The following is a 21,674-nucleotide window of genomic DNA, read 5'->3' on the forward strand; positions in this document are numbered from 1 at the left end:
GAGGATGCGAGCGAGCACGCAAAGTATGTTGCTCTATGTCGTGTTGCGAACGTTGTAGACTGATGCAGTTAACATATCCAACGCCAGCAACTTCCGACATATACTCGAGTCTAAGGGAGTCAGGCTCAAGAGTTGTCACTTTTAGGCAGAACGGAGCTATGAGGCCCAGCAGCGAGCACTTCACGAGGTATGTGAGCCTGCTCATCATGGTCGCACCCAGCACGAAAACCTGGCGGGTGGTCCTTGAGGAGTTCATCATGCTGTCCTGCGGTGACAAGGATGGGCCGTGATTACGAGAACCGCCTCCTTGTCAAGCTCTCCCGTGTGGCAGAAGTTACAATTGTGGACGAGCATCGCCTTGGGGCGTTTAGCACCGCATCGTTACGATAACCCTTTTATCGTCTCGTGCCAACCTACTCTTGACTCCTGCCATCTTACCCCTCACTCGCCTCAGTGTCCTATTGTGCGACTACACGCGCAACACACACGCCGTGTCCCTCTGTGTCCTCGTCCTTCGGGTATTTTCCCTCGCAGTCGTGCATCGGGTCTCACCGTGACCTCTGTATAGAATATGTGGGTCCTCAGCACCAATCGCGCAGAGCTCCACTTCTTCGCCGATCCCGAGGACATCAAGGACGGCTTTGCAGCGCTCTCGCACGTCTGGGACAAGGAGGAGCAGTCGTTTCAGGACGTCCGGCAGATTCAGGATGCCTGCGCTAAGGACGGCACGAACCCCCGCGACGTCGTATGCGAGAAGATCAGGCAGTGCTGCGAGCTCGCCGAGAGCCACGGGTACAAGTGGGTCTGGATCGATACATGCTGCATCGACAAGACGAGCAGCGCGGAGCTCTCGGAGGCGATCAATTTGATGTTCCGCTACTACTCCCTCGCCCTCATCTGTTATGGATACTTGCGGGATATCCCCTCTCGCGCACCTATTCCTGAGGATGGCAACCCGGTGCGCACACCGGAGTTTTTACTCGAGGATCAGCGAATGCATCCATCCCCCATGACCATCTGTAGCAGCGTCTGGTTTACTCGGGGTTGGACGCTGCAAGAGCTCATCGCCCCGCGTTTCTTCCTCTTCCTTTCTAGTTCCTGGACCGTCCTTGGATCCAGAGCCGACTTCGCCTGGTGGGTGAACTTTACAACCCACATTCCAGAGCGCGTGCTGCGACTCGAAGCCAGTCACACCGACTACAGCATTGCGCAGCGCATGTCCTGGTTTGGACGGCGGAAGACGACGCGACTGGAGGATGAGGCGTATTGTCTTCTCGGGCTTTTCAATATCCACATGCCAACGCTCTACGGGGAGGGGAGGAACGCATTCCGACGACTGCAGGAAGAGATCATGAAGCAGTCGGACGACACGACACTCTTTGCATGGCGTTTGTTGGGCTATGGATCTGATCCAAATCGAGATTATCTGCTTTCTACTTGCCTCCTCGCCCCGAACCCTTCTGTCTTTGTTGACAGCGCGGAAATTGTCTACATCCCTTCTCAAAGTGCGCAATGTCCATTGCGATGTGCGGTCAGTCAATAAGTTACGCCGCTTCGTGAAGTTATGTTGGCACTGATCAATAGCATACGTAGACAGGCCCAGAGCGTAGACCTTATGACATTCGATGACACACCCCGTGGAATTCTGGCACATATCCCGATCATCATAGTTGACAACCCGAAGCGAATCTATGCAGACCTATCTTGGGCCACCGCCGATACGTGGTCGCGTTACTTTCTTCGTCTCGAGTTGGACCCGACTCGAAATGTCCATGTGGGTTCTTCACCGCGTTACCCTTCGTATATCGTTTCCCCAGAACGTATTGCCAGGATCATCGAACAGAGCGCACCTGCATCTTGGCAGTCCGTCCTCATCAGGTACCGACCTCCCCCGCTGCAGGTCCCTGGCCAGCTCTCGCTGGATTCCCGCGCACCCTTCATCCCGGCTGATCCTGTGCAATTCATCTGCAATACACCGTTCCGCTTCGATCAAGCTCACGCCCAGCGTTTCTTGCACGAGTTTGGTGGAAGCCAGGTCGAGGTGCGCACCACCGAGTAGCCTCCCTGTCTGCGAGAGTGGTCGGGCGTCCGACCCACGACGCAGCACTGTACGGTCTCGACATCGTACACTTTTATTCACGGTCAATACCGTGAGACGCGCGCCATCGTTATCAGACTTGGGGAGTGTCCTGCAGGCGGCGGAGGACACGGCTGCTCCTCCGCGACTCCTTCGAGTTCCGTGTGGGCGACGGTAGTCGCGATGTCACACAGAATCTCAATGGCCTCCTTCATCCAGCACATCGCGGAACGCCCCCACACTTCGCAACACGACTGTCTCCGGGACCATGTCTCCCAGTGGGCGGACGCCCGGAAGACGTTTGCCGTGGATGTGTTCCGGCTTCCATTGGCACCCCGCGCACCCGCGGTGACGCTCTCGTTCACGCCGTGTCCTATCAACCCTCGCGGGACACTTGTCCTCGACGCCTCTTATGATGCGAATGACTGATGAGGCCCGTTGCGTACTGCACCGTGCCACTCGTGCGACACGCCGTTCCAATGAGGTACAGCTCGACGCGTCGCCGCCAAGTGGACGCGCTGTCCGCAATCGCTGCAATGCGATAAGCACATGGACAACACCCGCAGTTCCGAACCCAAACGCACCAATGAGACCCGCACACTCCATCGCATTCACGGAAATTGACGTTGAGCAGCAGCGGCATGATCGACGCATAGTGCTGTGCCGCCCGCCGCACGCGTCCGCATCACCATCCCGATTCCCATCCTGAGCACACACCGGGAAACGCACCTTGGCGAACGTCGCCTCGCTCGCATCCGCGACGATCGCGAGCGTCGTGATGACCTGCTCCTGCACATACCGCTTTGGCTGCTTCGATGTGACTTGCTGCGCATACAGCATGTACCTCCCTTCCCTTGCGCAGCGGTATGTAAATAACCAATCTCACTTGCCGCTGAGCTCTAGAGCCGCGACGACGCCTCTGCGCTTCGGCCATTGCAACTCACTCTGCATGTACACGAGTAACGTCTTTGGCCTTCAAGCTTCAAGCTTTCAATCTGAACCGTGTCCGTGTTAACTTCTCACGAACTCCCGCACACCGAGGTATGTCTGCGTATTTGACCCTCTGTCCGCACGTCTGCCAGGCCTATCCATCTTCCGCCCGTCTGCGGCATGTCCAGAGTTCGACTCAAGCTCGTTCACCCCTCCTCCCGTCTGCCATCCGCCCGTTTGGCCGTCCACTCGTCTGCCCTTGCTCCGTCTCCCTGTTCCGCCCGCTGGCCTGTTCACGCACGTCTTCTTCCCGACTACTGTTTTTCTCGCTCAAGCACATCTCCTCGTCTGCATGTCCCACTCACCTGGCTGCGTCTCGTTGATGCTTGAGAGGTCGCGCGCACGTCCGCCGACGCGGATATCGTCGCGATGGACTCTAACAATGTCGGCTCTGGATCTGGCCACGGACATGGGGAGCAGGCCCCAGCGAGGCGGATCATGGAGGTGCGCAAGCCCACAACAATTCGTCGACCAGTCCCTTACAGTCCCTTCCAGTCTTTACCAGTCCTTGCCCTCATACTCGGAGAAGTCGGACACTTGCGGCCACTGCTGATGTCCGCAACGCGCTCTTCTGGTTAATCCCGGTCACATAAGAGGAGTTCCGTGCGCGACTGGGACGATGTGCGAGCGTGCGTGCGTCCGGGCGTGCAGGTCCAGGATTCAGAGGCTGACAGGACATGCGGAAAAGGGCGCGACGGACGGACGGGTTGCATCCGCCTGTTCACGATGCATATATACACCAGCTGTCTCTAGCACACCCAGACGCTACTCTAACACAATCTCTGCAAGGTTGTAATGCCGCCGCCGGCTCGTCCAGCAGAACACCCAGCCCGCCCGTCTCCTCCGACTCGACTCGCTCGGGTAACTGCATCTGGATGCCACGGCCAACACTAGTGACTGCTTCAGTCCTGTCCGTCTGTCAGTCGGCTCGAGAGCCACCTCACGAGCATCCGCGCATCGACTCTGCTGCTGCCCGTCAGCCTGCCCACTCATCTGATGGTAGCCGCTCGAGCACATTCGTCCGAGTCCGCTGCCCGTTCGCCCCACCACCCGTCCGCCCGACCACTCGCCCGCGCGTCCTGTCCCCCGCGTCTGCCCCTGTGCCAACCACCCGTCCGGCACCCAATCCCGACCACCCCCCCGCGCTCACCCTGGCGCAGGATACAGTCGACATCTCATTTCGCGCCCACCTGTCCCGCTCGCTCAGGTAGCGGATCGACATGGTCACCTTGATCTGTTGAACTTGAGCATACTTCAGTTCGTCGTAACTACTATGTGCGGGGCTTGGAAGTTGGGTGACTTTCCCGACTTAGCTGGTTTCGTTAAGCGAGTACCGTACGGTTCTGCATCCCTGAGGCGTGCATCGAGTCACAGTATGAGACTCACCTTGCCCCAAAGAGGAGGTCACTCGTACATAAAATGCCACGCATTAAAATGGAGCGTAGTCAATCACACATTTCCCATTAGCCGACTCGAACGACTGACCTCGTCATTACTAGTGACGCGCTCTACCAACTGAGCTAAACGGGAGTTATGACTCATAGCTTTAATATGTTATATATCGCTTAGTGGGTTATTATGTCCGACTTAATCCGAGCCTCCAGCGGGGCTGAGTGACGAGCGATGAACGTAGGAATGGATTTATACAGAAACATGTCCAGTAGCACATGTGAATGGCACGACTTCCGCGATCCAAGAAGCCGACAGTAAGTACACAGACAAGACGATACAAAATGTTACCAGATCCGACTATGGAGTCTCGCCAAGTTGAAGCTTCTGGACCTCCTCGAGAACCATCGCCCACAAGATGGCCCCATCTTGTCGGTGTGCTTCCTTCAGCTGTGCAGTTGGATCCGCCTGCGACTCGTCTGAAAACATGTGCACGCGTTGCGGAAGCACTGCAGAGGCGAGCACATCGAGCATTGGGAATATGCCCACCACGAGCTTTGCCGCCGAGCGTGCATCATCAACGCGCAGGCCCCCTGCCAGGCAGAAGGAGAGCCTTCGAAGGGCGGTCTGTGGCTTCTCGGCCTTGAATCCATACATGATGAACTGCAGGGCTGCGTGGTCGACGTGCGGGAGAACGAGCGTGCGGAGGGAGGGACAATGCATCGCGAAGGCTGATAGCGTCAGGAAGGTCGGCGTGGACAGGAAGGGTTCGGCGTCCAACCAGAACAGTGTGAGCCGTGGCCATGCCTGCGCGACGGTCTCGAACATGTCGTCGTCACCCACGAGCCCGACAGTGCGCAGCGCGAGGCAAAATGACTCCACGTTGCGGAGCTGTAGCAGAGGCTGCAGGAGCTCCACAAGCTCGATCTCGGAGACGTCCTCCTCTCCCCGGCGCGCACTCGGACGCCGTGGGGCATGCCGGATGACGAGCTCCCGGACGTATAGGAGGTTGGAAGAGATGGCCGGGTAAGCTGGCAGCCAAGGGGAGAGCAACCCGAAGGACATGATCTCGAATTTGTCGAGTGCAGACATGACGCACGGGAGGAACCGTGACACGTTGCTGGCGTCGCCCACGACGGATAGCTCCTTCAAAGAGCGGAAACCGGACACAGAGAGCGTTGGGGTTGTGCGTCTGGAGGGGAGCTTCAGGTGGAGATCGTGCAGAGCGTAGAGCTGTGGCAGCGCAGCCAGAGCCTGGAGAGCCCCTTCGTCGGCTATTCCGACCGAATCGGGGAGTTCGAGCGTTCTCAGGTTCTTCAGTCCGGCCGCCACCGTCTGAAGGGGGAGCGAGGACCTGAGGAAACGTAACTTGAGCTCCCCCAAGGAAGGACAGCTCATGCATGCCGCACCAAGGAGAAGGTCCAGAGAGGTTCCCTGTGTGTCATCGGACCACGCGCCCGTCTCGGAGACGTTGATGCAGTAAAGCTCGAGGCTCTCGAGGGCCGGGAATAGGAGGGATAGTAGCAAGGTTCGTTGAAGGTCCGCGAATATGTAGAACAGTGTCCGGATCCATGCAAGGACACGACAACGCTTGTAGTGCAATTAGTCCACGCCATGTACGAAGGCGGCCGATTTCAAGACGAGGCCGTCGTCTGAGCTGTCGTACCGAAGCTCCCGCACGCGGTGTGCGTATCCCAGAAACCGTTGCCCGTGTTCAGACGCAATCCTTCCTGCGAGAACCTGCTCCAGAGATGCGTGAGCGAGGATTATAGTGAAAAAGACAAGAGTCGAGCCCCACATATCGCGCCTTAGTCGGAACTTTGCCGAATGTCGGCAACACTTGAAAGAGAGCGAGGAGCCTCGGTAGCGACCGCCAGAGGATACACAGCGCAGGCTCCGTAAGGCTTTGCAAACCCATGCGGTGCGTGTGAGTGCCTTATCATCCGTCCCTAGCTAGGAAGACGGGGGTCCAGGCAAATTTTTGCAGTATGTTGTGCAGTAAGTCCCGACCGAGCAGCACTCATTCTTGAGGAGATCCCAGAGCTAAGTTACGAGTCATAGCTACTGTTGCGAATGTGGAGGCGGGATGAGCAGTGAGACCGCGTGCTAGTTGATACGAGAGGTGACCTGACCAGTGAACAGTGAATCTTCGCAAGTGCGACGACCAGCCTCGAGCGCGCAGGACCACTAGTGCGTGCACGCGGCTCTCCCCCGTCCGTGAAGGACAGCTGCGTGCCAGGCAGGATCCAGATATCGACCGTCGTCCGATATCCGAACTACGCGGAGGGGAGCCTTCAGTGCGGAAACGGGACGGGGAGGAGGGGGAGAGTAGCACGTACCCATACTGAACAGTCGATCTCCACCCCAGCCCATCCGTGCGTGTACTCTATCCTCCTTTCCTCTTCTCCCGGTCAGTGTACGCGAGGGAAGCCCATAATGAGGATGGCAAGGGCGTGTAGGAGTTGATGAAGTGCTTCATTTCTATCGAGCGCGTCAGCAACGCGCGCGAGCGGCGTGTGGCAGGCAAGGACGACACGCGTCCAAGTCTTCCGAGCAAGCCAAGAGTCCGGGGAGAGTGTCGACGAACCATGGGTAACGTGAGAGCCACAGTTCTTGCCGACGAACGATGTCATGCCAGGGGGGGGGGGGGGGGGGGGGGGGGGGGGGGGGGGGCTATAGCGTTTGTCGAACTCCTTTCTAATCTGAGCAGCGATGTCCTTCTCCATATTGTACTTTTAGAGTGCGGCGGATCATGGATGCGACGTCGACAACCTCCTGCTGCATCTGCTCGCTCATGTCGACATTCTTGATGATCGCCTTAGGGCTGGTGCCTGAGTCGCACCTTTTGCGAGGGGGCCCGAGTCTGAGCCCGTCGGCGCGTAGATCTTGTCGGCCATTGTCGTGTGTGAATGAGAGTGTGCGGAATATGGCGCGCTGGGGTGCGTGTGCGTGTGCATGAGCTGGAGGGGCGTAATGGTATACGGAGGAGACTTACACTGTGCGAGGTGCCGGTGAGAGACGCAGGCGAGGAACGCGACGGCACTGACGTGGCCTCCAGTCGGAGTGCAGCATAGACAGTCACAAGTACAACGAAGCTACCGGCATGCTTGACAAGCTCTTAGACGGGAGGGACCAGACGCCCCAGGAGATCGCCAAGGACCGCGACGGTGCAGAGGTGAGTCCCATCCGATGCGAGGTCTTCGAGGTCTTCGTCGTCCCGGTGAAGGTAAATCTTGTCCAAGTACCCTGCAGCGCCAGAGAGGTGTCGCATCCCATCCCTCGCAGCATTCCATCGCCTTGCGCGCGGCAAGAAGGACACTGAGTACTGAGCTAGCATACGCACTCCGCGCACGGTTGCTATGTCTCACCGACGGATAATCTCTCGGGGCGATCGAGAGCAGGAAGAGGAGCAGCAATTTGTCGACCTCTTCCAAGAGACTGAACAGAGGTTACACTACCTTACAGTGCGGCGAGGATCGGTGGGCGGGGACGTGGTCGTGGCCAGTGAGTAAGTACAAGAAGCCGCATTCGGCTACCACACTCCGACATATTCCGCCGGGCGCTATTCAAGCTACGGTAGCGCCAGGGGCGCCTAGAGTTTAACCCTCTTCTGCGGAGGCCTACGCGCTCATGGATTCATAACTTTCAGTCTCGACGACGATTGACCTTGGCTTCTCCTGTGTTGTCTCTTTTGCCCACCATCCTCTCACCCTCATATCATGTCGCTAGCGGGCAAATTGTCATCTCACGGCCAACCCTTACCCGCAAATCTGTATCCACGAGGCGGCAAAAATCATACCGCTTATGAACGTTGTCAGCAACTCGATCGTTGTACAGCCTGGAACGACTCCTCAAACGACCCCATACACGATCCTCCCTTCGAGGACTCGGACTCGGAGATCCTGCCAGAGTCCATGCCTCCTATCATTGCTGCAAGAGTGCTTGGCCACGGCCTGCGTTACGCTCCGAACGACACTGGCCGCTACGCCCTCACGCGCGATATCCTTGCCTGCGCTCAGCCGGAGCTGGCCGTGCTCGCGTACCTCTATGTTTTTGGGCTCATCCGCGTCTGTACGTCCGAGTCAGTCTACCCTCTTGACTCTCTCAAACATTCACAGTCTATAACCCTACGGGCCCTACGCCTGCTGTCACTCCGGCATTCACTCCTCGATTACCTGACTTGGAAGCTGCTGCACAAAAAAGTCCGCATCTTCTCGAGCCATCCGGGTCGAGCAGTGCCATCTGACCTGCGGGCGCTGGTGAGTACAATTCTCTTATCCTTCATCTCTAACTTAGGTACGCCTCATGCTGGTATGACAGGTATTGCTTCGCGACGACCATCGTTGTTTCTTCACCGGAATCGTTGACATGGATTGTTACAGCATAGCTGCCAACGTCGGCCCGCCGACGAAAGCAGCTCCCACCAACATCGCGCATACAATCAGCCAGCCGCTTTCCGAAGATATCCGAGTCTGGCATGGAATTACCCCCGCCCATCAGCCCAAGGTGCGAATCATGTACGCGTAATGCGAGATGTCTACGGTCTATTTGCTCATCCAACTTGTTTTATCGGTAGTTCCAGTGGGCGAGGACGGCAGGAGCGATGGTGGAGCACTTTGGAGGGTTCGACGCTCGCGATGTGCTCGGTCAAGACTTGGTGCCTCCACAATCCCAAGAACGCGTTCATAGCGTCGGTAGGTCCGCACAAGTTGTTCGATCGTCGTGACATATGGTTGACGCCAGCAACGGTACGCCGCTATTGCGGTTGCCTTGCGGGTCGAGACTGATTCCGCTACTATTCTATTGGGTTGTGACTTGTGACCGACCGCAGGATGCACAACGTCAGGTCATACCGGATACATACGATGTCTCTCACACCGAGGGTCTCGAGGGTCTCCTTCATGCGACAGCAGTCAATCCTCAAGTCGTCTTCTGAAGCCTCTCTGTCAATGGCAACAACAAGACAATCCCCGCCCCGGACCCGCGCATCATCGCGCTGCACGCGGCGTGCGCGAGGATTGCGCACATGTCCGGGGCGGCGGGATATCTCGGCGAATTGTACAGGGATACGGACAGTACCATTGCGGACATGACTCAACCGAAGGCGGCGTACGAGTTGAGTCGTGCGCTCAGGAGAACGTTGTAGTTCGCGCGGGTCTCTGTTACCGCCTAGTGATTGGTACGAAGAGGGCATCGCCGGCATCTGTTCGCCTACTACTACTAGTTCTTGACTTGTAACTGCTACGAAGCTCCGATTGCTCTTGCTACAGACATAGATGGAGGGGTCTCACCAATTTGTCCCTCGTGCTCGCTTGGAGGCTCGTTCGCCTTCTCCCCTTCCTCGCATATCATTCTCTCTCTCTCTCTCCCCTGCATTCCACCCTTCTCTCATCGAGGTCCAACGGGGCCCCAGCGGATCCGATCCTGCTCTCAGACTACGTGCCTCTACCAGCGTCCGCCCTTGGGATCCGGAAGACACGGCCTGCAACTGAACAGGCTATCCCGGAGGTCAGCAGACACACTGCTCATCCGATCGCTGTGACTATGTCGTGTCGACGTACCGTGAACCAGTGAGAAGACTCACTCAGGCTCTCGTCTTCCCCGCACTGGACACAGAAGCAACTTCAACTTTGACCGCCTGCGTTTCCTCCCTCCCGTGAGTCGTGGGCGGTCGCCTCGAGGCTTTGCCTGTCGGCGTGCTCACGTCGTCGAGGGGTCTAGAGGCCCAGACGTATACACGGTATTTACACCGGCGCTATCGAAGACCGATTAGAGTGCGCCTGCCGTGGATGTGAATGCGTGCTCGACCGTCTACGGTGACCGGCCGGAACTTGTCGACAACTCTAAACCTGAGGGAGGACGAGCCACGAGTGGTGGCTGGGACGATGGCGGATTACTGGGAGGCCTAGTATTCTGCCCAGACAGTGCTATCGGTTCTCCGCTGGGGTGCAAATTCGAATTGAAGCTGTCCAGAGACTCGAGTGTTGAGTCGAGAAAACCGTGAGACGGTGTAGCTCATGTGCACTAGTCGAGGGCCTAGCCGGGACCAGTGGCGTTGCTTCGAGAGCGGCGTCCGCCAGCATGAGCTCACAATATGTTGAGAGTACTTTGAGCACGGAAGGAGTCGAGACATGTAGTACGTAGTCGGCCGTCGTGCACGCTGCGGGGGCTGTATATCCTGGGAGAAATCTAGGGGCCGTGCACAGCGCCATGCTAGGAGAGTCCGCGAGAGGTTTCGAAGCAGCGGGGGCAAAACGTGACAGCTCGTAGGTGGCGAGACATCAGCAAAATCTCCAAACACTTCCGAGGATTCCTGTGCTTGCAAAGTGCCGGGCCGGATTGCACGCAATTGCAAAGGAATCCAATTTCAACAATTCTGCGCAAGGCGTCCTGGAAATTGCAGTGAATTCCGATAAGATTGTAAGGGCTTGGAATCAGCGGAATTCAAATATCCGGAGGTCCGACGCTTATCAATCTTTGTTGTTTGTTTGCTGACTTTGAGCTCCGACCTGATCTTTATCACCACGGACTCGGACGTCTCGAGGTGTCATCGTTCTTCTCCCTTCTTCCTTCACCTTGTATGCGCAACTGGAAGCCCGCAAGAGCCACCTGCCTGCCTGCCCACCAACTTGCATCTCGGCTTAGAGGCCACGAATGTGTGGGACTACAAGATCACAAGGAACCCGGACTCTGTGCCTACACCTGCGCCACTGTGAGACTTCGTCCTTACCATGCTCTTGTGCCCTGCCCGCTTCCACGTCCGCTGTCCAAGTTCAAACGTCTTCACACGGCTCCCTCCTTGCTTATTGTCGCTTGACTGCCTCTCGCCTGTACGCTGGACTCTGGAGGTCTGCCGCTAATGCGTCGTTGCCAAGTGCTCATAGCTAGACTGGGGCTCCCGTCTTGACTGCTTGCGTGCTCCTGCGAGCTCTTGCTTGCCTGTTGCTTGATGCTTGTATGCGCCTGGACTAGTAACCCCCCCCCCACCTCCGCGCGCCTCTCTCCCCTTTCTCTCGTAGATGGTGCCATTGTTGTGTTAGCCTGTTACTTACTGATGTATATGTGTATTGCTCGTGTTACATAATCAATAAATAACATTTCCACCTGTCTACTTGTGTGATCATTCTCGTCTTGACGATGTCCCGTTCATTCTAGGGGATTGCAATCAATTCCAACCGCTAATCCTTGAGAAACGCTCTCATATCCTGAGCTATTCTATGTGAATGCAATGCAATTCTGCAAGATTGCAAGGAGATTGCGCAGATTCCAATTTTGGGGGAAGGTCAGCGCACGCGCTTCCAATCCCTCGCACAAAGATTCCATGGATTTTTGTGATTGTATTCGAATTGCCTTCATTGCATGCGCTTGCGCGCTCTAAGAGATTTTGCTGATGGAGGAATTCAGGAGGGTGGGGGGTGCTAAAAACGATCGCAGCTCTCGGGATACTGCCCCAGTGAGGCTCGAACTCACGACCTTCCGATATACAAAGGTAACAGTCGGACGCTGTAACCAACTCAGCCATGGGGCAGATGAAGGTCGCTTCGTTTTAACAAATATACGCGCAGGAAGTACTCGCCCCCGAACGAAAGCTGCATTTGTACAGCGGGGACCGGGGACCGGGGTTCAATTGGAGAGACGATGCGCGCAGTGCCTGAGGTGAGATTTGGAGGGATAGTGAGGGAGCGAGGAGCGCCTTGGCTTCGTAATGATGGTCATAGTGAGAAGCGTGCAAGCGTACTCGGACAAGAGCGCGTCGTAGTTGGAAGGTAGGAACATGGACGGCGCAAGAGGTAGAGCTCTAGAGGGTGAAGAGAAAGAATAAAGGATGGAGCAGTGTGTTGGCTGCAGAACTCCGTACTTGGAAAAGAGAGGGCACCTTCGAGAGCGACGAACGCGTGCGCCAGCTGAACGCGTAACCGAACGCTTGAACGCACCGCAGAGCTAGTCAGAATAGTCTGAAGCACCTTGAGTGATCTGAGGCTGTAGCGAGGAGCGAGACGGCAGATAGACACGAGGCGCCAGACACACGCGTGCCACGTGGGCGAAGCAATCGCCCCGATTTGGACAGCTGCTACTCGCCGTCCACCACCAAAAACTCAGCTCGCCTCGGACTCTCGCTTCGACGATGGCGGACGTAGTTGTGCCCGCAGAGGTCACCGCTGAAATAACCCAGATCCTCTCGAATCTCGTCCTCGGCGACAATGCCATCCGCCAGAGGTGAGCAGCCTCGTTCGCGTATCGATCGCAGACTAACGCGACCCAGCGCGGAGCAGGCCGTCGATGAGAGGCTCGCACACACCCCCGACCTCTACTTGCTCGCCATTGCCCAGTTCGCCACGTCCGCAGACACCGAACTCGTGAGTCCTAAGCTCTCTTCGCGCGACCCGCCGTTCACGCCCCCGCGCACGCAAGATGCGCTCCTTCTCCCTCGTCCTCCTCCGCCGCCTCCTCTTCCGCCCCGCCAACGCTCAGCGCGTCCCTCTCTACGACCACCTCGGCTCCCAGGCGATCGAGACTCTACAGCGCATCCTCCTCCACTCCCTCCACCATGAGCCCGCCTCCGTCGTCCGCCGCAAGACCGTCGACACCGTCACCGATCTGTCCAACAACGCCATGAAGCGCGGCCATCCCTGGCCCGCTCTCCAGCCCCAGGTCTTCGCCATGTCCGAGAGCACAGACGTCCTCACGCGCGAGGCCGCCTTCCGCGTCTTTGCAGGCTGCCCGAATCTCATCATCGACCTCCAGACGGACGCCGTCGTCGCCATCCTCCAGAAGGGCCTCCAGGACCCGCAGAGCACCGAGGTGAGTCTCCGCGCTCCGTTCCTATCTGTTTCCATCCTCCGGTGCCAGGATGCTCCGGTCCCTCCTCTTCTTTCTTGATGTCTATCACTCGGCGTCCACCCGCTCAGCTGCGCGCGGTACTTTTTGTCATCCGCGCTGTCCCTCCATCCCTCCTCTGTTTTTCAGTAACGCGCTTGCCTGCTCCATGCGCGTATGCAGTCAACGCGCACCGCGCGTGCATCCTCCAACGAAGCAGACTCGCCTACCCATCCATTGTGCATACCCATGTCGCGCGTTCTCAGATGCCGTGCGTGTTGCGACTATCCTTCTTCGGGTGCGGTACAGTTTGATAGAACTGTATCATGGCAGGCTGTGTCGTAAGAATGCCTCCAGTGTGGACACATCCCCGCGCTTGCCAGTTGTCTATACCTCGCCCGTCGCTACACGAGGACAACATGTCCGCGACCACTCCGTCGTTGTGCGATCAGACGCATCCGTTGGTTCTATCCACCGCATATCCACAGTAGTGTACTCAGCCGACTGGTCGTGTCGCTGCACGCTCTGCGCGGAGCTGAGACGTGTCGCTTGTTTCATCGGCGGTGTAGGGCCTTCATCTGTAAGTTTTATGGTCGCGGTGTGTTACAACCCCCCACCCTGCCTATACGCCCTGTACCTCGCGTCTGCCTCTGCTCGCCTGAAGTCATGTTTCGCATCGGTTCTATCATCACTGGAGGGGACGTCTCTGGGGCCGATGCTACTGCCTTCATAGTTTTCCGACCCGTCCATCCGTTGCCCTTCGCGTGAGGTCTGCGCTTTTTCGTTATTCTCGCTCTCTCGTCTCTCACTTGTGCATGAGGGTAGGATGTCCGTGGCTACGGCATCTACCCTGTTACGAGGCATGCTCTAGTTTGCTTACTTGCGCATACGTGCGCGATGTCGCGGCCGTGGTGCTTACTACGGTCGTCTGAGATGCGGTCTGCCACTTTACTGCCGCTTAGCGTAGGGCGGTTCATCGTGTACTGTCCAGTCCGAGACGGACCAGAGGGGTGCGCAACAGTGGACCTTGTGTTTTCGCCTCTCTGCGTCGTGATCGTTCCCGACGACGCCACGGATCTTGCTCTTCCAGCGAACTTGTTTCTTTTTTGCCACGTCAGGTATATTCTCGCATTCGATGCTAATACCGTCTCTCTCAGGTCCGACTCGCATCCCTCCGCGCATCCGTCGCGTTCCTCACCGCCCTCGACCTCAACGGCCAGGCGCAAGCCCTCGCACTCATGTACCCGATGCTCAATACCCTCCCGACCCTCCCGCGCCCGCAGCAGCCCGCGTTCCTGTCTGTGCTCACCGACCTTGCCGGCTCGAACCCACATCTCTTCCTCCCGCACATCCCCGCGCTGCTCAAGTTCCTCCCGTCGCTCCTCCTGCCCGTCGTCGATGCCGGCCCAACCCCGACCGTTGCGCGCCCGAACCCCGGTGGCGGAAGCACGTTCGCGTTTCCGCCAGTGGCGCAGAGCACAAACGGCGAGGACAAAGATCCCACGGGCGAGGACGACGAAGTGCGGAAGGCCGCGCTGGAGTTCATGACCACCCTCAGTGAGAGCAAGCCCGGGATGCTGAGGAGCGAGCCAGCATGGGTGGAGATCGTCGTGCGCGGGTGCTTGGAGGGCATGGGCGAGATCCGAGAGGACGACACCGAGGCGTGGCTAGAGGCGGACCCGGCAGAAGACCCGACGGACGACTCGTACCCGCACACGTACGAGCACTCGCTCGACCGCGTCGCGTGCGCACTCGGCGGGCAGGCTGTCCTCCCGCCTGCGTTTACGTTCATCCCCGCTATGCTCGCAAGCCATGACTGGCGGCTACGACATGCGGGGCTCATGGCTATTGCGTCGATCGCGGAGGGTACGAGTAAAGTCATGCAGGGCGAACTCGGTAAGGTCATCGAGTGCGTCGACCCCGCCTCCTTGTGCGACGTCTAGCTGACGGTCCCGCAGTCTTGTCATCCCCGCGTTCAGCGACCCACATCCGCGCGTGCGGTACGCCGCGTGCCAGTGCATGTAGGTCTCTACCGGTTCTGCACGCGCTCATCTGACGTCTGTGTCCACAGTGGACAGCTCTGCACAGATCTCGAGGTACGAATCGACTTCTGAAGATAGCCTCTGACCTCGGCTGACGGCCTGTGCAGGAAGTCGTACAGGAAAAGTTCCACGGGCCGATCTTTGCGGCGCTCATACCCGCGCTCGAGGCTCCAGAAGCCCGGTGTGTCTCTCTCCCATACGTCTCTCTCCCCAGCTGACCGGCGACGTTGCAGAGTGCACGCACACGCGGCGGCGGCGCTGATCAACTTCTGCGAGGGCGTGGAGCGCGACACGCTGATCCCGTACCTGGACTCGATCGTCGAGCGGCTGCTGAAGCTGCTGAACCCGGCGGCGACGGACGCGTCGAAGCAGCCGAAGCGGTATGTGCAGGAGCAGGTCATCACGACGCTCGCGATGGTCGCGGATGCGAGCGAGGCGACGTTCGCCAAGGTGCGTGTCACTGTGTCTGCGAAGAATGGGAAGAGCATGCTGACGCTGCTACGGATGACGGGCGATGTAGCACTATGCGTCGATCATGCCGTTGCTGCTCAATGTTATGCAGAACGCGAACGGCCCGGAGTATAGGAAGCTGCGCGTCAAGGCGATGGAGTGCGCCGGTCTCATTGGTATGTCTGGTTTCACCGATGTTGTCCGTATGCTTATCGTGCTACAGCTATTGCGGTCGGACGCGACGTCTTCCGTCCGGATTCAAGAACATTCGTTGAGCTTCTCATGCGGATACAAAGTACGTCGCCGTCCGATGTGCATAACATCTGTCTGAACTCTCCCTGCAGATAGTCCTGCGGATCCGAACGATACGATGCTTAGCCACTTCCTCATCGCGACTTGGGCAAAGGTGTGCCAAGCACTCGGCGAGGAATTCGAGCCATACCTGCCCGTTGTCATGCCCCCGCTCCTCCGCGTCGCGAGCTCAAAAGCCGACATCTCGATATACGGTACGTCTCCCTGGCTGTCCAACCCGCGACTCCGCTGACCTCGAAGGGCAGATGACGAGGAGGAACACGAAGACCGCGACGGCTGGGAAAGCATCAGCCTCGATGGCCGGCAAGTGGGCGTGAAGACGTCCGCGCTCGAAGACAAGTGCCAGGCGTTCGAGACGCTGCTCATCCACGCGTCGACGCTCAATGCGCGTTTCGGGCCGTACGTCTCGCAAGTGCTGGAGCTCGCGCTGCCAGGACTGCGGTTCTACATCCACGACGGCGTACAGGAGGCATGCGCTATGTACGTGTCTGGTCGTCGTCGTGCGCTCGAGCTGACTTTCGCCCGCAGGCTCATCCCCGTCCTATTCTCGTGCGGGAAGCACAGCGGCACGCTCACCCAGCAAATGGTCACCGCGACATTCTCGCAGATCATCAACTGCATCGGGACCGAGTCCGATGCGTCCTTCCTTGCGTCGCTCTTCAAGTGCTTCCTCGACAGCATGCTCGTCATCGGCGGCCCGCAGGCACTCGCCCCCGAGCTGCACGCCGGGCTGCTCGAGGCGACGAAGCGCCAGCTGCAGTCGCTCGCGGACAAGCGCAAGGCGCGCGCGGCGCGCCCCGCGGAGGACAAGGAGGAGCTGATGCTCGTGGAGGAGATGGAGGACTTTGCGCTCGAGGACATGGCGAAGGTCCTCCGGACGCTGGACGCAAACCATCCGCTCCTGATCGCGGTGTCGAGCGTGCGCGAGCTTGGGCTGCATCTGTCCGAGTTGGACAGCGAGGACGAAGGGGCGGCGAGCTAGGGGTCTGTGGCGGATGCGGATGCGGATGCGGGTGTAGATAGCAGATGCGGAGGATGGCGAGGATGGCAGAGGGAACGGAGAGGAGACGAGTGCGAGAGAGGAGAGATACATTATACTTCATTGCTGTGTACTGTGCATGCTTTCGCGGTCCCCGTTTGTACGCTCGTGTTCGGTTAGGTCGGGTTCGGTATACCGGTTCGTAGTAGAGAATATGTGACGTGTCCATACAAGTCAGAGAGGTGCAATGACTATCGATAAGGCTTCGCGGAGGTTGTGCCAACGTTCGTAGGGAGTGGGAGGAGTGCACATCGGGCGGCGTCTTTGGCAAGTTGTCTTCGCGCCAGCACCACAATGCAAAGCGACCACAAGTACGGCCATCGCGAGGGTCAGCTAGAGCTTCTTCTCTCACAGCAATTTGTGTCTCACCTAGGGTCATACATAGTGCATCTGATCCGACCAATCCGGACAACACATTTCGATCCATTACATGTAGTCCGCCTCATCCCTGTCATCAAAGACCCAGTGCGCCGCAACCTGAGCCCGTTCTCCCCGACAATATAAACTCCTTCAACTGCTTGCTGCGTTCCATGGCCTCCTCGTAGTGCTCAGCGGGCACCCAGTCCTCGGACCCGATTGAGCCGGTAGAGTGTCAGTACAACGGATGCATCTGGAAGGATGGGGCATCCTTCCACAGATGCATCTGTTCGAACCGGATGCATCGGTCACTAGAGCCCCTTACATAGTTCAACTTATCTATGCTGTTAGTCGATCTTAGTCCAATTTACTTACTTTGCTTCCCGATGCTCGATGCCCTGAGTTCGTTTGCGATGCAATAGCATACAGTACAGTGGGACGATGAAAGTACATTATGAAAGGCCCATGTAGGGCTTAGCAATACAACTGGGTCGCGTAATCAGAAATGTTCACCTGCTCCACATGCTGAGCTGTGCCATGAAACTGGCATTCAACATTAGTATGCTTCAAGCGGACTTTGAGGCCACCGATTAGCATACCAATGAGTTGTACTATACGACCTCTAGTCTTCAGTTTGTGAATCAGTTTGGGCACCTATGAGCAATGTATTAGTACCCATGCTTCATACCAATTATGGATGCTACTAGTACTTACGCTTGCCAGTGGAGGAGCCCTCCACAAACTCAGACAGCTTCGTCGCCTCCTCGCCGTTCACGCGCTTCCGTTTGAGCTCCCAGAGAACTTCTTGGAGGAGTGCCTCAAGCCCGTCCATGCAAGTCTCAAGCACACGTTTGAGCTCTGCGTTTGAGTCAGCCATACGCCACGTGCTCCGCGGTGAGGTGCTCTTGCCCTTGGTTTGGATCGCAGGCTTGGCTTTGTCTGAGTCGCCAGCCAATTCGTCGATCTCCTTGTTGTCGCTCTCCTCTGTATTGTCTTCAGAGTGGTTGGCCACGATAGCGAGAAGTCGTTCGAGGAGATCTTCGTCTTGGGCTTTCTTGCCAGCCCACTTGAAGCCCGGAGGCATCGGCGTGAGGTCGAGAGCAATTGCCACCTCGTACTGATAGCATGCCGGTGTGGCAGGGTACCCGAGGTCCTCCATCTCTGCCGTAGTTATGTTAGCATCCTTCGGAGGGGGTGAGAATAAGAAACACATACCCTCTTGGTGGCTGCATGTGGCCCCATTGTCCAGGAGGCAGTGCAGGCAACGGTATGATGACCCGGTGTGGATTATGCATACATGGCCCGCCTTGAGGCATGAATCGCATGACTTTGCCCTGACAGTAGATATGTCCTCCAGCCACTGCACGGGATCCTTCGGCAGATGGTCTATCCGGATAAGGGCAGGAAAGTGGATGAGCTTGATGTTCTTAGCGTAGGCCTTTCGAACCACGGCTTCAAGGGTCGGGTGGTATGTCTTCAGATCAAGACGGTCGTGTACAATTTGCACTGGAGGGGATGGCATGAAGTGGAGAGCGGCGAAGAGTATGGACCAGGATCTCGGCGGGACCATGTCAACTTTATAGACGGGCTTGAAACAGTGCTGGGTTATGAGAGCATCCAGGGATGCCAGGGATGCAGATTTGGCGGTGACCCCAACCCTAGAATGGGGTAACCCCAACCTCAAACTAGGGTTCACCCTCACCATTTTTGGGCTGAGATACTGGTTTGATAAGGTATTTTATGGAGGAGAAAGGCATGCGGGAGCTGAATCGGCACCGCATTACTGGCTTGGGTCAGTGGTGTGTGATGAGTGCATGATGTGGGGCAGGAATAGCACGAAGACTGTGCCGGGTGTGATGGGAATAGGTTTTGTAAACTCCGGACTGGAGGAGAACAGCATAGAGTGGGTAGAGGAAGGCGAGGGGGTGACGGTGTGAAAGAGTGTGTCGACGGTGCACGGTGAGAGGGTGGGAGATGAGTGGCTGTGCTGTGAGGGGTGTGAATGGGGTGGATGTGAGTTTGAGGGGACGTTGGGTGTATATGTGCGCGGTCGACGCAGGCGGTGTGTGTGGGAGAGGAGTGGCTGTGCTGTGAGGGGTGTGAGTGTGGGCGGTTGGGAGGGCATGGACAGGTGTGCGCCGTCGACGCAGATATTGGGCATCGAGACCACAAGTGAGAGAGGAGGAGGGAGGCGGGTGGTTGGGAGGTGAAAGGGGCGGGACGGTGTGGAGAGTGGTGAGGAGGCGTGCGCGGTCGACGCACGCTGTGTGTGTGGGAGAGGAGTGGGTGTGGTGTAGGGCGTCTAAGTGCGGGCGGTTGTATGTGGGGGAGGGCATGGAGAGGTGTGCGCCGTCGACGCAGAGATTGGGCATCGAGACCACAAGTGAGAGAGGAGGAGGGTCGGGAGAGAATGGGGGGATGGCGCAGAATGTGAGAGCAGGAGTGAGTCGGAGTAGGCAGGCGATCATAAAGCACAAGTCAAGAGACAGGTTGACATGGACGAGGAGGGGCCATGGGCGGAAAGGTGAGTGAATTCCCCTGTGTGTGTTTACACACACAGAGGGAGTCAGGCAGCTGACGCGGATGGCCGGGATTGTGGACAGCTAGTACTAGAGACTTAGGGTTGATGAATTGTGTGGTGAGTAGGCTCAGTCGAAAACGAGGATGGTGACAAGGGTATATGAGGTAGAAGGGGGCACGGGGCAAGTGTGCGTCGGGGACGCAGAGATTTAGGAAATTGATGAGAGATGAAACGGTGGGAGATGAGAGTGCGGGAAGAGGGATCTTAGAGATTTGATGGGAGATAAGGGTGCACAGCATTGTGGTCGCTAATTGACAGGTGTTGAAGGCCGGGTGAAGGTAATGGATGATAAAAGAAGATTGATGGGGGTTGAGGGACGGGGACATAGCAGAAAAGGAAATTGAGGACGAGATTGGTATGATGCCGAACGGCAGAAGGGCGGAGAAGAGGCGGGGGATGAGTGAGAGGGATGTGACGATCTAGAAGGGTGAAAATTTGCGAGGGATGAAATGATCGATAGAGGACGGGAGGAGTCATGGGACATAGTTAAAAGGACGGGGGTGGGTGAGAGGGGGGGTTGTTCGACTCTCCCCTGCGTGCACTTGCTTACTGCTTACCTGCCGACATGGGACCGAAGCGACCTGTGGGGAACGTTGCGGCGCGAGTGTCGTTGCTGACGGCGTATCTGGAGCTGATGGAGGAGGGGAATGAGGAAGGGCCTGCGCCATGGTGCTGGGACCAGTACGTGGAGACGGGGACGGGACTGCATCCGCCGTTCTACCCGGGGTCGTTGGAGGGAGCGGCTCACGAGCGATCGGCGATGAAGGACTTCGTCGAGGCGTACGGGCGGTCGGAGAACCGGAACGAGTTCCTGCGGAGGTTGTCGCCGAACCAGAAGCAGGGGAAGAAGCTGGTGGAGGAGTGGTTGCGGAAGGACGCGCGGGGGTGCAGGGTGAACACGCGGATTGACGGGATACTGGAGGAGGACGGGATCAACCCGATCAGCATCACGAGCGCGGACGGGACGTCGGTAAGTGGATAGTGGAGAGATGGATAGAGTGGTACTGACTGGGGGACAGATGATGACGAAGGAGCAGGTGCAGGCGGACCGGTACCTGCAGGAGATTGCGGTGGAGTTCTTCGGTGGGGACGCGTTCGGATCGCGTCGGGCATTTCTGCGGCTGGCGGTGACGGACTGGGTGCGTGGGATGCTGACGCTGACTTGGAACCGGTGGCGGCAAGTGTTCAGGTTGGCGAAGAAGAAGGTGGAGGAGGCGAAGGGGGCGTACGAGGCAGCGAGCGCAGGTGAGTGAGGGGGATGTGGATGGATAGGATTGAATCTGACGTGATTGCAGTTATGAAGGAAGTTGAGTACCCGACGCATGGGCAGGTGAAGGGGTACCTTTCTGCGGTTGAGAAGTGGTCGACTCAGTTGCAGCGGTGGAAGGAGGTGCGGGTGGAGGAATGGGAGGCGGTGCAGAGCGAGCTGGAGGTGATTGAGCTTGCGCTGACAAAGCAGCTGACGAAGGAAGACTTCATCAGTAAGTGTATGTGTGGAGAGGGAGAGAGGACGCTAACGGTGTTGTTGCAGGGCTTCCTCCTGCGCTGAAGAGCGCGTGGCAGTTCTTGCCGTCGATGGAGGACTCGGAGCAGTACTTGGCGACGGTGAGGGAGATGCTG

At 57.7% G+C, this 21,674-nt stretch overlaps 8 protein-coding genes and 2 non-coding genes across 10 annotated transcripts; 5 read left to right on the plus strand and 5 right to left on the minus strand.

Annotated features, from left to right (window-relative positions):
• The first annotated feature begins 114 nt into the window (after nt 1-114).
• On the plus strand, nt 115-1,637 carry L226DRAFT_537412 (HET-domain-containing protein). The gene is made up of 3 exons (XM_067681321.1): nt 115-187; nt 569-1,531; nt 1,594-1,637. Exons 2-3 carry the CDS (start codon nt 572-574, stop codon nt 1,627-1,629), a joined length of 996 nt encoding a protein of 331 aa, XP_067532881.1. The 5' UTR covers nt 115-187; nt 569-571; the 3' UTR covers nt 1,630-1,637.
• A 2,887-nt stretch (nt 1,638-4,524) lies between these two features.
• L226DRAFT_t188 lies at nt 4,525-4,597 on the minus strand. The gene has a single exon. It is a non-coding gene; the product is annotated as a tRNA-Thr (tRNA).
• A 219-nt stretch (nt 4,598-4,816) lies between these two features.
• L226DRAFT_524868 (uncharacterized protein) lies at nt 4,817-5,854 on the minus strand (the record flags this gene model as incomplete). The annotated part of the gene is made up of 1 exon (XM_067678919.1): nt 4,817-5,854. One exon carries the CDS (start codon nt 5,852-5,854, stop codon nt 4,817-4,819), a length of 1,038 nt encoding a protein of 345 aa, XP_067532882.1.
• A 796-nt stretch (nt 5,855-6,650) lies between these two features.
• Nucleotides 6,651-7,382, minus strand: L226DRAFT_159343 (uncharacterized protein). The gene is made up of 2 exons (XM_067672516.1): nt 6,796-7,382; nt 6,651-6,732 (listed from the first exon to the last, which is right to left on the minus strand). The coding sequence occupies exon 1, from the start codon at nt 7,180-7,182 to the stop codon at nt 6,868-6,870; it is 315 nt and encodes a 104-aa protein (XP_067532883.1). The 5' UTR covers nt 7,183-7,382; the 3' UTR covers nt 6,651-6,732; nt 6,796-6,867.
• A 177-nt stretch (nt 7,383-7,559) lies between these two features.
• On the plus strand, nt 7,560-9,648 carry L226DRAFT_561964 (uncharacterized protein; the record flags this gene model as incomplete). Its single annotated transcript, XM_067683476.1, has 8 exons — nt 7,560-7,631; nt 7,858-7,960; nt 8,294-8,527; nt 8,575-8,658; nt 8,693-8,715; nt 8,777-8,962; nt 9,033-9,204; nt 9,288-9,648. 7 exons carry the CDS (start codon nt 7,560-7,562, stop codon nt 9,180-9,182), a joined length of 852 nt encoding a protein of 283 aa, XP_067532884.1. The 3' UTR covers nt 9,183-9,204; nt 9,288-9,648.
• A 2,253-nt stretch (nt 9,649-11,901) lies between these two features.
• L226DRAFT_t187 lies at nt 11,902-11,984 on the minus strand. Its single transcript has one exon. It is a non-coding gene; the product is annotated as a tRNA-Asn (tRNA).
• Nucleotides 11,985-12,539: 555 nt separating this feature from the next.
• Nucleotides 12,540-17,373, plus strand: L226DRAFT_537418 (ARM repeat-containing protein). The gene is made up of 13 exons (XM_067681322.1): nt 12,540-12,673; nt 12,720-12,813; nt 12,869-13,258; nt 14,431-15,182; nt 15,232-15,294; nt 15,345-15,369; nt 15,423-15,496; nt 15,549-15,765; nt 15,836-15,941; nt 15,989-16,060; nt 16,110-16,271; nt 16,323-16,557; nt 16,606-17,373. Exons 1-13 carry the CDS (start codon nt 12,582-12,584, stop codon nt 17,057-17,059), a joined length of 2,736 nt encoding a protein of 911 aa, XP_067532885.1. The 5' UTR covers nt 12,540-12,581; the 3' UTR covers nt 17,060-17,373.
• Nucleotides 17,374-18,095: 722 nt separating this feature from the next.
• Nucleotides 18,096-18,632, minus strand: L226DRAFT_524871 (uncharacterized protein; the record flags this gene model as incomplete). Its single annotated transcript, XM_067678920.1, has 2 exons — nt 18,096-18,127; nt 18,188-18,632. The coding sequence occupies 2 exons, from the start codon at nt 18,630-18,632 to the stop codon at nt 18,096-18,098; spliced, it is 477 nt and encodes a 158-aa protein (XP_067532886.1).
• A 222-nt stretch (nt 18,633-18,854) lies between these two features.
• Nucleotides 18,855-20,157, plus strand: L226DRAFT_588435 (uncharacterized protein; the record flags this gene model as incomplete). Its single annotated transcript, XM_067685596.1, has 6 exons — nt 18,855-19,141; nt 19,207-19,272; nt 19,302-19,404; nt 19,533-19,572; nt 19,605-19,997; nt 20,120-20,157. The coding sequence occupies 6 exons, from the start codon at nt 18,855-18,857 to the stop codon at nt 20,155-20,157; spliced, it is 927 nt and encodes a 308-aa protein (XP_067532887.1).
• Nucleotides 20,158-20,619: 462 nt separating this feature from the next.
• L226DRAFT_573359 (uncharacterized protein) lies at nt 20,620-21,659 on the plus strand (the record flags this gene model as incomplete). Its single annotated transcript, XM_067684840.1, has 4 exons — nt 20,620-21,024; nt 21,074-21,299; nt 21,350-21,535; nt 21,586-21,659. Coding segments are annotated over 4 exons (891 nt in total), but the record flags the coding sequence as incomplete, so codon positions are not given.
• Nucleotides 21,660-21,674: the final 15 nt, after the last annotated feature.

This window comes from Lentinus tigrinus (genome assembly GCF_003813185.1).
Source record: "Lentinus tigrinus ALCF2SS1-7 unplaced genomic scaffold L226scaffold_24, whole genome shotgun sequence".
In the NCBI taxonomy this organism is placed as follows: Eukaryota; Fungi; Basidiomycota; class Agaricomycetes; order Polyporales; family Polyporaceae; genus Lentinus; species Lentinus tigrinus.

Bases quoted from the DNA above. Each gene is read 5' to 3' on its own strand.
- L226DRAFT_537412 (XM_067681321.1), top strand. From the start codon at position 572: ATGTGGGTCCTCAGCACCAATCGCGCAGAGCTCCACTTCTTCGCCGAT. The intron at 1,532-1,593 runs GTCAGTCAATAA...TAGCATACGTAG, and splicing joins AATGTCCATTGCGATGTGCG to ACAGGCCCAGAGCGTAGACC.
- L226DRAFT_159343 (XM_067672516.1), bottom strand. From the start codon at position 7,182: ATGGAGAAGGACATCGCTGCTCAGATTAGAAAGGAGTTCGACAAACGC.
- L226DRAFT_537418 (XM_067681322.1), top strand. From the start codon at position 12,582: ATGGCGGACGTAGTTGTGCCCGCAGAGGTCACCGCTGAAATAACCCAG. The intron at 12,814-12,868 runs GTGAGTCCTAAG...CGCGCACGCAAG, and splicing joins CGTCCGCAGACACCGAACTC to ATGCGCTCCTTCTCCCTCGT. The intron at 15,370-15,422 runs GTACGAATCGAC...CGGCCTGTGCAG, and splicing joins AGCTCTGCACAGATCTCGAG to GAAGTCGTACAGGAAAAGTT.